At 35.0% G+C, this 14,267-nt stretch overlaps 1 protein-coding gene across 1 annotated transcript in view; it reads left to right on the top strand.

The window, feature by feature from the left end:
- The window catches only part of ogfod3 (2-oxoglutarate and iron dependent oxygenase domain containing 3), a 60,757-nt gene that overhangs the window by 32,478 nt on the left and 14,012 nt on the right, over nt 1-14,267 (top strand). Inside the window, exons 2-7 of the mRNA XM_028475780.1 lie at nt 2,379-2,605; nt 3,468-3,543; nt 3,623-3,665; nt 5,810-5,874; nt 5,977-6,033; nt 6,909-7,062. Coding sequence (XP_028331581.1) covers nt 2,379-2,605; nt 3,468-3,543; nt 3,623-3,665; nt 5,810-5,874; nt 5,977-6,033; nt 6,909-7,062 — 622 coding nt within the window. The remainder of the gene's footprint in view (nt 1-2,378; nt 2,606-3,467; nt 3,544-3,622; nt 3,666-5,809; nt 5,875-5,976; nt 6,034-6,908; nt 7,063-14,267) is intronic.

The raw sequence follows: 14,267 nt of genomic DNA, 5'->3' as shown, positions 1-14,267 counted from the left end.
TCAACCATCAGAACAACATATTTAAAATTTCTTATTCCCCAAAATATAAAGATCGTCCACTTCAAAATTCTAAATGACATTTACCTATCAAATGATTTTATTAATAAAATATTTAAACTGGATGTGGACAATTGTTACATATGCAAAACAAATGTAGAAACAACAAAACATTTATTTTATGACTGAAATGGTTAAATCTATATGGAACTCTAAATATGATTTGTTGTTTTCTAATAACTAGTGCAGTGCCTGTAGGAAGTATGTCTTACTATAGAAAAGTGGGAGGTTAAGTTGCTTTTTCTTAAATGGATGGTTAACATGGGAACTTTAATTCATCTTTAATTCAGAATAAAAGTTAAATCCTCTTTAAACTAACCTTGTAAACACTCAATTCCTAATGCAAATTAAATTCTGAATTACACACACACACACACAGTTTATTATTGATATTTTTATTACTCAAGTTACAAACTTTGCTCACAGTTTTTACACATTTTTAACTTATCCTGAGTTACCATGACTAAAATTTGGCATCTACCTTAAAAATAAAAAAAAAAAACGTAAATTTTTGATTAATAATTTATAATAAAAAATATAATACACACAAATGCAAATATGCTAAATGTCCATGGTCAAATATTCCGAGACAAAATTGAAAATGTTCATGCAAGAAAATAATTTAATTTTATAATAAGGTTTAATTTATAAAATAAAAATACCCCTTGTACAATGTTTTTATTTTATTTATATATTTCTTTTTGTGTGTGTGTGTTTTTTTTTATGTAGTTTTGGTTATTGAATTGTATTGTGTGGTCATGTTTGTAAATGTTGTGCATTATAACTGTATAACTGAGGAAGTTGTTGCATGTTATAAAAGACTAATTAAATAAATAAAAAAAATATAAAAAAATAAAAACGTGAACTGAAGATCGGTCTACATAAAAGGCACCATCTGTAACTTATGCATTATAAATCATTGTGTTGTCATTGGTTAATATTTCTGTACTTTGCATATTCTTTGGAGTGCTGTTTTGGTGGATGGCTAGTTGTTAGCATCAGATAAATGTGCCAGTCCTATACTTAATAATAATACTTTGTGTGTAGTGCAGACATAATTACATTTATTTGCATGTATATATGGTCATTTCAGCATTTGAGGTGTTTTTATGTTAATTATATTCACCCCATGGATGATTTACCCTTTATCGCTATAATAAATAATTAAATCAAGCCGGTAAAAAAAAAGTGTCTTTTTTCACGCAAAACTTTATTGGAAAAAACTTTTTAATGTCAAGGCAAAAACAAGCTTTTACAAAGTGATGTCAAATAAACAAAAATATTTAAAGAAAAATAACTGTGCATTATTATTCACTCCCTGGAAGTCAATATTTATACTGAACAAAAAATATAAACGCGAGTTAAATTGATCTATAGTGAAAAATGCTCACCAATAGTGTTTTATTAGTGTACTGAATTATTTTGTTTTGCTCAATTCTCGTGACGCACTTCCCATTAACCACTCACTGCGAGATTACGCCGATATATTGTGATATTTTTTCGCACTATTGATTTTTTTTTTTTTTTTTTTTTTTTTTTAACCTTTATTTAACCAGGAAAAAAATCCCATTGAGATTAAAAACCTCTTTTTCAAGGGAGTCCTGGCCAAGAGGCAGCAAAGTTACAACACTGAACAGAAATACATTTACATTACATTAAAATGACAGGATAACATAAGAATCAAATAAAACAATTACAGATTTATCAATATGCTCACGCTAAGTATCGATTTATTCATTTTTTTTATTTTTAAAATATGTCACTGTTTGTTGAAGGAACCAATATATTGTTTAGTGGAATATTGCACTGTAATGGTGTCACTGGTAAGAAAGACCCTATTTTTTGTTTACAGAAAGCACTATTGGAGACACTTATTTGTTTACATTGGTGTGTTGACACTTATTTACAGAAATGTTGCACTAAAATAGTGTCACTGTTCATAGGACACTTTTTCAATGAGTTTTCTTTCAGAGGTATAAAATGAAAATTGTGATTTCTGACCATTATAATGATTATATCTATAATCGCAGTATCGTCATATTGTGAGCTAATTGTTATGGTGAGCTTTGTATCGTATGGGGAGGTTCCCACCCCTACTCTCGTAACCCCGTTTCTATGAGTAATATGAGTGAGATGTCTCACTATATTATGTTTACCTACTTATATTAGGCACTGTAATCTTTCAGTTGTTATGTCTTTGTATCCTTTTAATTTGTAATCTTTAAATACACCAAAAATAACCCTGAGATGATTGATTGATGGATCTTCTTGTCTCCTTAGTCTGACTCATAACTGTATTACTTTTGCCTTGTCTTGTTCAGAGGTAACGCTTTGAGGCAGGGATCTTCGTGGCGCTCTTCCCGTTGGCTCGGAGCCTTGCTGCTGGTGGCCGTGAATGTGTGCCTCGGAGCCACATGGCTCTATGTAACCACTTCAGACAGTGACATCACAGAGACTTTGGTAGGACAGGGTGAGATCGTCTCTCCTGAGCCCAGAGTTTTCACCGTGAAGTGTTCCGAGGACTATGAGAACTACAAACGTTATGCAGGTGAGACCCAAATCTCTGTCACCTTATAATAATAGTATTAATAATAATATCTTTATTTTTATATAGAGCTTTTCAAAAAGCTCAAACACTTAACAATGGAAGTACAGATAAATAGAAAAGAGTACATCTAATAATGAAAGTTTAACTATTAAAAGTAGTTTTAACCATTAAAAGCAAGTCTGAATAGATGAATAGACCTTAATCTCTTGCTGGGGTGGTATTGAACCAATTATATACCAGTGCCAGACAAACTGTTTTGATGCAGAATTAGGGTTTTTTTATGTCTGACTTTTAAAAACCCTCAATTGGGAATTAAGTTTGCCATCATAGATCCAACCACTAGATGGCAATATAACACTAGTGTATATCATGATAATGATAATGGGAAGAGATGCAACTTTTAGGTTCAACCACCACGAGAGTCGTGGTATTTATTTCTGTTCACACTGAATACTTGGATTGGTGGGATGACTGGATTACAAAATATTTCAAATTAAACCTTAATATTTGTTTGGTGTAATTTAGCTTTTGCACAACCATCTAGAAAATTCCATTGTTAGGAAAAGCCTTGCTCTGTCCTACATATTATGGCTTTTCCAAAAGTCTTTTATTTATTGGACTATGAAAATATTAAGATGCAGTATGGAAATGTATCAGCCTTAAATGTATGGCGTGTGTGTTTGAGTCTACAGATTACACTGCAGGAGAACTTTGAGAAAATATATCAACAGAAACCCAGAGGATTGACCTGAAAAGTTACAGATTTCTTTGTTTGCAAATACATTTTTCTGTATCTGATGGATGTGGATCGTCCCAAGGCTCTGAGATTGTTCTGAGATCACCACTCATTTTCCTCCCCCAGGATGCACACCTCAAAAGTGTGGCCGTGCCATCATAGACAGCCTGGTGACCAGGGACGAGGCTCATGTTCTCAGGAGGTAAACAGCTCCACCTTTCCCTCACAATAAGCAAACTTCTGCCGCTATAATCTGACCTTATCCTGCCTCTGACTCACAGGCTGGCAGAGAGGGGGCTGGCACTGGCTGGGTCTGAGGGAGGAGTGAGTACATCATCCTTTTATTGTGACTGATCTTTTTCTAGATAATCTACTGCTCATTCCAGTCAGGCACCGTACCAAAATCCTGAAAGTAGCTGCTGTGAAACCTCTGTTAAAAAGAGAACACTGTGGATGCCTCTATACTGGCTAACCATAGACCAGGGATGGGTAACTCTAACACAACCACAAACATGTGATTGTATGTTATCTGAGGGCCACATGATCAGCATTCATGTCAGCATTTAGAATAATGACCAATCAGAGCATTAAAATACGGGACAAAAGGTTTTTGTCTTTTTTTGTGTCTTTGTCTTTGGTTTTGATGTTTTCTTTGTTTTTATTCATTTTGTGTTTTAGGGGTCATTATGTTTGTTTTTTGTAAAAAAAAGTTTTTTGTGTGTTTTTGTTTTAGTTTCATGTATTTTTATGCATTATTGTTTGTTGATTTGTGCCTTTTTGGGGTCACTTTCTGTGTTTTTGTTGTTGTTTTCGGTATTTTTCTGTCAATTTGTGTATTTTGCTAATAGTTTGTGTGTCTTTGGAGCTATTCTGTAACATGTTGTTGTTTTTGTGTGTTCTTGTGGTCATTTTGTTTAAGTGATTGTTGTGTCTGTCTTTGTTGTGATTGTATGTTTTATGAGTCATTTTGTGCATTTCTTTTGGAATTTTTTGTGTACATTGTGCATTTTGCTGCCAATTTGTGTGTTTCGGGACTTATATTGTGAATTATGTTGGGTCTCATATTCCTACCAATTTCTTGAATTCCAGTTTTTGGGGATTTGCTTTGGGTGCCCAGTTGCCCATGTCTACTATAGACTAATCGACAACCTTCCTTTCATGGCCAAGATCATTGAGAAGGTGGTCTTCAAACAACTGAGTCAATTCTTAACCTTCAATAAAATATTTGATGGATGTCAGTCAGATCTCAGTGCTGCATTTGACTCTGTGGACCATAACATTTTGTTGCACAGATTGCAAATCTTGGTTAGGGTTTGTCTCATTTCAGTTGGAGTGAACATGCAAGTAGGGGTGTCCCGGTCCGATATTGATATCGGATATTGGTCCGATAACAGCCAGAAAACGAATATTGTATTTTATAGGACTGCATCTAAAACCTTCAATATAATATATATTGGTTTTTTTGGCTTTATTTTTTCAATATCTTCCATTTTATTTTTTTATTTAATTTTATATTCAATCATATAATATTCTTATTCTAAAAGGTGTGTGGGTGTGTGTGTGTGTGTGTGTGTGTGTGTGGGGGGGGGGTTATAATAAACCTGTTGTTGGTTAAATTACAAAATGTATAGAAGATGAATTAAGCTATAAAAAAAATTGAATTACTATGTTCAGGGTTGCCGTGGATCCTCAAAAAGTCTTTAAAAGCATTACATTCATGAAACTAAAAATAAGGCCTTAATTGTTTTAAAAATGTCTTGAATCATTGTTTCAAAAGTCTTACATTTATTTATGTATTTTTTTTTTCCAAGTCTTACATTTTATATATATATATATATATATATATATATATATATTTATATATTTATATTTGCTTTCAAATGACAAAAGAAAGTCTTGAATTTGATTTGACTAAAGCTATAGGAACCCTGTATGTTGCTTTTGTATTTCAACACTAACTTCACCCCTTTTCTCTTGCTCCCATGTCATACATGGTATATATATATATCCCTGTATGTTTCAGCTCATAGATAATTGATGGAGTGATCTGAGCTAGAGACATCATATACAGGATTTCATTGACTTTTCAAAGCAGTTGGGAGACTTTCTCTCTGTCTTTGAAACTATTCAAAGATGGGGGAGGGGTCTGCTGGTGCCTATTCCACTTGGCATCAGGCGCTAGGTGGTGGTACACCTTGGACAGGGCAACAGACAACCATTCACCATTTTTTTTTTTTATTACAACGTAAACTTAAACAACGTTTCACACTCCCAGTCACTCCTACGGGCAATTGAGAGACTCTAATCCACCTAATCAACTTTGTGGGAGGAAACAAGCATGGTGAGAACATGCAAACTCCACGCAAAAAACACCCAAGTGTCCACCCCAGAGCTTTGAACCTAAGACATAGATTATTTTGGGAAGAGAATCTAATGCACCATGTTTTTGTTTCTCTCCACCCTTGCAGGCTTCTATTCTGGACCTGCATTCTGGAGCTTTGTCAATGGGAAAACAGTTTGTCAATATCTACAGGTGGGAAAAGACAACGTAACATGCACATTTCTCACTAAAAGCTGTTTTTTTTCTATCCATCTGCCTGATGTGTCTGACTGGCTTTGTGATTACCTGTGACAGGTATTTTGGGGATCAGATCAGCGATGTGTTTACAGCAGAGGATTTCAAACTTTACAGGTAACACACATCATTTTATACAGTTTTGCACTTTCAGTCGAGGTAAAACAGACGTTTAGATCAGATCAGACTTTAGAAAAAAAATATTACACTGATTAATGTTCCACGGGAACATAAATATTTAAGGTTTGCCAGAGCTTTGCAGTTTAAGGTACCAGATCAGCTTTAGGAAAACCATCTTCCTTCTGCATTAAAATCATTATCACCTTTTAAATGATTGTTTTCCCCTTTTGGAGGTAGACAAGTGCTCTGAACAATTAAAGAGTAACTAAACCCCTGCTTTCTCCTGACCTGCCACTAAGAGGTAAATTAAAAAAAAATGCCTTGATTATGGGCGGGGCTCCTGGAGCAGTTAAGACACGCCCCAGTCTATACTATAAAATCTCCAATGAACAATCTATGCTATGTTAACTAGCTACTCATTACTCAATATACCTCTATATTCACTCTTCTCTCAATCCAACCTACTCACTATAGCTGAATAAAAATATTAATTTAATCGGTTGGTCTTTTGAGCCCGGGGCGGCGCCTGGGTTCACAATAGTGGCTTTTGCACCCACATCAGTTGTAGATCCACAGTTATACTGTGGATCTGCTCGTATTGGGCTTAACCTTAGAATTTCTTGAAATAAGATTTTTTTTAAGGCAAAACTGGCTTGATTTATTTTATTTTTGTTTGTTATTTTGTTTGTCTTATTTTCTAGATACAATGCTTTTGTACTTCCTTGAAATTTCTCAGCGGCATCTATATTTAATTAATGAAAAAAAAGCTACATTTTTGATTACTCCTAATTTTGTTTTCTTTTAGTGCAGTTGCTTTTGTGTAGTTGTTTCTTATGCACTTGTAGCTGAATTATTTTTGTTTTTATCCTCAGTGACGTGCGTGGGCGGATTCAGGCGGTTATCGCTGAGACTTTTGGGCTCGACCCCACACTAATGTATCTCACCAAACCCACTTTCTTCTCGCGAATCAACAGTACAGCAGCCAAGACCCAACACGACGAGTACTGGCACCCTCACATCGACAAGGTAAAAAAAAAAAAAAAAAAAGAAAAGAACCGACAAAGAACAAATTCTTGAACACAATCAGCTTGTGCAGACTTAATGAAAATGATGTGAGAAGTGTCTTTGATGGCCAAAGTAAATTGACAGATCCTGGAAGGCTCTCATTGTAGCAGTCAGTGCAGCCCTCACTCATGTCCTTATGGATCATGTAGCGGCTAGAACTCAAATTCAGGTACAAGCTGTGGAAATAAGTTTCTGAAAGGCGGCTAGGTTTCAACTAGGGATGCAACGATTCACTCAACTCCCGAAACGATTCGATTCACGATACTGGGTTCACGATACAATTCTCTTATGATTTGTTTTACAAAATGGTTCTGTAGACAAATGATGACTGAAAAATATTCCTTTATTTTTTTGGGGGAAAAACTGAAAAATACTGTACTATTTTCCTTTTATTTTTCATTGCCAAAAGAATCCCTTGATAAACTGTTCAAAACAATGCAATTTAACTAAAAATAAATATTGAATGAAATAAAAAAAGAAATAATACAAATGAAGAAGAAGCTTATTAATTGGTTCTGTAGTAAACAATGCAGAACTGCATAATAGTTCTTTTTCTTTTTAAAAGTGCAACTGAAAATGTATTTTGTGCCTTAACAATTGGACTCTAAAAAAAAAAAACAGTCATTGCATTGTATTTGTTTCGACCAGCAGAGGGCGCTGGTGACCCAGTGGTCGATTGGCATGCAGATATTCTTGCAGTGAAGAAGAGATGCTATGTGCTAGCAGACAGAGCTAATAGAAAAATGTGACTTTTACAGATATTCACGTAATATTACAGATATTATTTCGGTGCTAAAGGGGTAAGGAATCATTTATGAACATGTTTAAGAGTAGATGGCGGCCAGAAAGAAAGTAGTAGCAGATTCTGCCCGCTTACTACGCTTCTGGACAAGAGAGCTGTTTAAAAAAAGTACTGCGATTCAATTTTCATAGTATCGATGTGAACCGTGATACCTATGAATCGATTTTTAACTGCCTTACGATTAATCGTTACATCCCTAGTTTCAACCACTGCTAAAGTGCAGGAAGGAGTTATAGGAAATGGTGGATGGCTAACGATGCTACCGTGGAACAAAAGGATTAGATGCGTATTAGAATAATGTAAAGGCAAAGTGTTTGTTTGAATATTGGGGTGGTCGGGAATCAGAAAAAAATTTACAAAATGCATGCAATTTCCTGCATTCTGGTGCATTTTAGCCTCACGAACAAGTAAAAAATCTTAATGAAAACATTGGTACGATAATCTTACTGAACTCAGTCACACTTCGGTCACAACAGTGCATAATGAAAAAACAAACTGTATTTCTTTTCTTTTTATTTCATGTTGCAACAATTACATCACAGAATTACAGGGTTGATACAGGCAGAAGCAAGTCAAATGTAATGCTTTTTTAATGCCATTTTATTTTCAATGCTCACATACTACATTTTAATGCCACAAATGCAAAAAAAAAAAAAAAAAAATATCAGTGTATATTTAATTAGGGATTTGCAAACATTTGAGCAGCAGCCACAGCAAACTTTTGACCCCTCCATGCACCTGCTATTGAGTGAGGGTGAAAGGAGGAGGGGTGGGCGAACGCTTCGTGTGTGGGGCATTCCTGTCAAGTTTTGGATTTGAAATAATGGGAATTTTTCTGGTGCCCGCTACGAGTCGTCCCACCACCCCAAGCAAGCTCAGTATTAATTATATTTTAAGACAAGTGTACAGAAAATCTAAAATAGATACTTGTCAACCTCTTACTAAATACAATTCAGTGATTAGAATCTGGTAGGCCGACCTTTGTTGACATTGAAATGCTGTGAACATTCCTACTAGGGCTGAGCGATATGGACCAGAACTCATCTCAGTATTTTTTTTCAAAATATACAGTATAAATCTCAATTTTATTTAAAATTAAGTCTGACCTGAAAGACAATTCTGGGTTAGATTTGATGATGCAAAATGCTACACAGGTTCATTTATTAACAAACGACTGCACAATATGTGCCACTTTTGCCTTTTTCACCTGTAAGGGATGGAAGCTACCAAGTGTGCAGCTGGAGAGGGGTGCGTCTTATAAATGTGTTACTTATTTTGTCATTAAATGGTTGTAAAATACATCACACATCAATGTAGGAAATGTTAAATTAAATGTTTTGGAATTTATGTTTGGACAAAAACATTGAGGGGGTTGAATTAGTTGGATTTAAATAATGGGGGGGTTGTAACCCCCCATCCCCCCTGTATTTTACGCCTTATGGAATAACGTATTAATCGATTCTCCTGGCCAGGTATTTCCTGGGTTTTTCTTCTTGTTATGATAAGATGCTTTTAGATAAGTGCATAAGACTGCAGTATTCCTGGAAAGATCAATTACCCGAGACGACACACTGTTCAAGATGAATATCAGAACAGTAGTCTATCACAGGGATTCTCAACCGGTGGGTCGGGACCCAAAAGTGGGTCGTGGGCCTGTACTGGGTGGGTCGTGGACATCTGGTCAAAAATGGATTAATATCTATTTGTCTGTCATGTTAGGTTTGTCTTTTATTTTGACAGGCATGCTGTGAAATGCATTTTGCACAGGAAAATATATAGATTTATGCTTTAGTTCACAGTTCACCAAGACAAATTCCTCGTGTGTATTCAATACATTACTTGGTCCATAAAGTTGATTCTGATTCTGATTAAAAAATGTTATATACATAATAAAATTATAAAACAGCTATTTTTGAAAAAATGAATTTGGTTGGTTGAATTCTAAAAAAAAAAAAAAAGTGGGTCGCAATTTAATGACCGTGGCAAATTGTGGTTGAGAACCGCTGGTCTATCAGACACTGAATGGAATGAGAAATGCATTGATTTTGACCAATAGATGTCTAATATTCATAAATTTGAAGGGAGTTGCACTGATAAAGGATTGGACATAATAACATGGTGTTATGATTTTAACACTGCCTGAGACTTTACATGTCCCAACATCCAGATTCTTTAATACAAAAAAGGTAAAAAGGGTATATTTGTAATTAAATGTAATGCACTATTTATGAATACATATATATATATTTTAGTGCTGGGATTTTATCGTGTTAATTGCGATTAATTACTTACGAAAAGTAAGGCACAAAAAAAATCCTCTAGCCTCTGCTACCACCTTAGTGCTAAACATGTAGCAGCTAGCACGGACCGACAACTTCAAACTAAATTCATCAGCTTCATTATTTATTTTAAGCTTTCTTGGTTCAGCCTACTGCTTTTGAGCATTCAATGTGAATTGCTCAAATAAACTAAACTAAAATGTATTTCATGCCACAGATATTCTCTACCTATTTTGCACATTTCCGCTTCTCTGGAATGTTCTGTACCAAGTGCTGTTTTTTAGTTTAATACAAAAATAAAATGTTTTACAAGGTTTACAAAAAATCCAGAAAAGCATGATTATATCTTACAAAGATTTAAGTTTTTGCTTAGTGAACAATAGAATCATAATATTCTTTATTCATATTGTACATTATGTTAGCACTCATTGAATTCCATTTAAATGGAAAAATGTCACATATTGTTAGGCGGGTAGTTTAATAATTACAAAGTCTATAATTGATTAGATACATTTTTTGTTTTTTTTTACACATTATTTTTTGTAATATTTAAAAGACAAGGTTAAGTTTACACAAAGCAATAGGTGAACCCTGTCAATGCTGATCCGTTAACTTCTATTTACAAACAGACGACACATTTTCTTATTGCTGTCATTCTTTCATGTTAATTTTAACAGCAGACTTTGACTCAGTCTTAGTTTCAGAATTCTGACGAACAATTAATTAGATTTTAGTCTTTCAAAATATTTTTAGTTCAAGGTTGATAAAAGAAAAAAAAGACTATTGAACTCAGTCTATAGCAGACTAAAATGACTTCTCCATTATGTAATTTAACTTCAGCCTTCACCTTCCACACAGAGATGACTTCTGATTGGCTCATTTAACATCAAGCCAGCCTCTTCACAATATTCCCTGGTTTGATTTTAAATGACTTTTTATTAATATAAGGCTTTTAAGAACATATTTCTCACCTTTTTTGTTTGCATGTCATTTTGTTTTAGCATCAGCTGATGTAATGTGTTTTTTTCCTCTGTATTGACAATGGTTGAGCAGCCATATCAGTATTTTGTACCTGTATGCATTCTCTCCCTCCGGACCTCGACAGCTGTTAAAATTCAATCAGAAAATATCCATTTTTTTTCTATTTTCCATCTGTTTCCTTTGCTGTTTGGAGGCTAATTGGTTAACCCAGCTCTCATTTAAATGTAAATGGCCCCTGACGTTTTTTGGTGGCAGGCTTCTCTTGCCATTGATCATATAACTGATACGCTGTCATAACAGCACTTATAATGTAACGGCACAGAAAAGGTTTTGATCCCATTCAACAAGGTGGTAGATGGGCTCTGCAAAGAAATAGAATTGTAAAGTCAAAGTCAAATAAATTCTTTGGATTTCTGACCTTGTTTGCTCTTTTTTTTTTTGCCCAAGCCAAGGAACACATATATCTTAAATTTAGCTTTACATATGTTTTGAATTCTGCACCACAAAGTCTGCGAATCTTTTTAAACGGCTTCATTTCTGATTGTGAGCAGGTTCTTTGCTTACTGATGGCTAGGAAAAACATAAAACACCCGATGTTATAGAAACGTTCGTTATCTTTTTTCTTAGCAGCAAACCTGTAAATGACTTCATCTAATCGTTTGACTCTGGCTGAAGAATGACATTAAATAAATACCAATGCTGTCACTCAGCTAATCTGCCTGAAAACAAAGTATGTAGGGAAAAACTCAGCAAAGTCGATATAAATCCGTCTTTTTTCTAAAAGTAATCAGTTTTCACTTAAAAAAGCTTAGAGTGGTCATCAATGGATATATAATTGGCAGCACCTGAAAAATATGTCAATTGATTTAATGTAATAGAAGGTAAAATGAGGAGTTTAATATAAGTTTGGAAAGAATATAGTATCTGTGTGAAGCTTGCATGTTACCTTCAGGTACTTCAGTTTCCTTCACAATTAAACATGCTGAGGACAGTGGTTAAAGTTAATTAATGATTAGAATGCACCAAATGTGGTGTGAGGATAACTCTTTTGAGATAATGAAGTAGCAGTTTCTCAGAAATGGATTATACGAATCTTAATCCAATCAAAGATCAGGCAAACATCTGGCAAACAACTTCAATGTCCCTCAGCCATGTTGGAAATGTCACACCAACGTGCTACTCACATTAAGTTTAACATATAATCGAGTATGTAGTGCGTTCACTTTAGAGCTGCAACTAACGATTATCTTTGTCGTCGACTAATCTAGCAATAATTTTTTCGACGAGTCACGATTGTTGTGTTTGTTTTAAAGCACATATTTTTGAATCGCTATTTTAACCCACCGGCTTAAATCCTCACACCTGTGAAGTGACTCTGTTGTACTATGACAGCATGTGTTACGCTGCGTCACGAAATGTCCGTACGTCCAGATTACATACAAAGTCAATGTATAGATGCAGCCTAGATGCAAAATCTTTCCTGTGCAGCGGTGCGGTCCGATACGCGCGTCAAGAGCGTTGGCCGTGCGTGCGTGCGCCTGATTTTTACGCACATTTGCAAGAGTTGAAAATATTGAACTCCTGCGACTGTTTCGCATGATGAAAGCCAATCAGAGTCTTCGTTGACGATGACGTCAGGCCGTCAACACGGACACCGGTCTGTTCACCCATTCAACCATGGAGTAGAAGCTGTGTGACCACTTGGAGCTCTATGGCACGACCTTTATAACCGGGACCGGACTAGGAAGGATTAGGCGTGGAGGAGAATCAGCGAGGAGGTGGTAGTAGCAGGTAAAAGTTCTCTCTGTAGTTTTCATCTTTGAAAGTCAGCACTGAGCAAGGATAGCATTAGCCCCTAATCACACCGGCTTTTTTCACTGGTGGTTTATGTTTATTAGAGGAGAAAAAGGAGCGCAGCTTCTCGTTTCAGCAGGCAGTGAAACTTATCGAGTTGGATGTGTCGCAGGTGAGCGGTGCTTGGGGACATTTTTTGATCCTGCGGACCCTGCGGTACGTTTCGTACAGCAGATGCGTCCGGTGCCGCAGAAGACGCAATCAGTGTGAACGCAGCATTACAGAAAGGAAATAAAACAATGACAGGACAAAATAATGCATTTGTGATAGTTGTATTTTCAACATCAGAAATTGTGATCACAATAAGAAAATAAATTAATTAAATAATACAAAGTGCATGTGGTATTGAACAACTACTCATAAGAAAAACACTTTGTAAAAAAAAAAAAAAAAAAAGTAACAAAATTTGTTGCTAACCTGCCTTACAGGTTCTGGTGGTAAGAACGTTAAACCAACTAAAGAGTTGTGCATGGTAATGTTTAATATGGAAGGTCTGTATCATCCACAACCATGGATATTGGTCTCACATCAATGAATATCATATTCAGGATGCTCTCTGTTAGTACTTTAGCCATTTGGGGAGTGCATGAACCTCTCCTCATGACAAACTCATCCTAACACCTTTGCTTTGGAGCACTATTAGAAAATAAGAAATATGTATATTAGTTCACAATTTAAAGATTATTTATTTAATCACAATAAAATACATATTACAAATGATCAGATTATCTACAAGTTAAGAAAAATCTAATCATTCATCAATGTTATATAAAATTACACAATTGATAGTAGATGAAAGCATTTTACTATTCATAATTAATGCTAGTATAAGCAGGTTCAGTGAAGTAAGCTATGCATAAACAAAACTGAACTAGCATGTGCTAACTTAGCTAGCTTCTTCCATAGTTTTCTGACCGACGTGTCAAACAAGCGTAATTACTATTTCAATCATAGTTTGTTGGCTAACGAACAAATCTGCATGAGATTAAAATGAAAGATTCTTGAGATATCAACGTGACTTAAAGCTATTGAATTTGTAGATAAAAAACGATTTTTATTCAGCAAATTCGAGTTTTTTAAATTTTTTTTATTTAATTCAATTTTTTTTCCCACCACAGTTTTTTCGGACTTTTTCACATTTCATCCTTGTGGGTTTCCGTAGTGCGATTTGAGCCAGCCCCCTCTTTGTTTACATGTGTTTAATCTTTGAGTAGGCTATATGTGTGCCACAGGCATGTTTAATGTTTTAT

This window comes from Gouania willdenowi, chromosome 19, assembly GCF_900634775.1.
Source record: "Gouania willdenowi chromosome 19, fGouWil2.1, whole genome shotgun sequence".
Classification (NCBI taxonomy): Eukaryota; Metazoa; Chordata; class Actinopteri; order Blenniiformes; family Gobiesocidae; genus Gouania; species Gouania willdenowi.
Note: the sequence above shows the minus strand (reverse complement) of the source record. Positions and strands in the feature narration are given on the sequence as shown.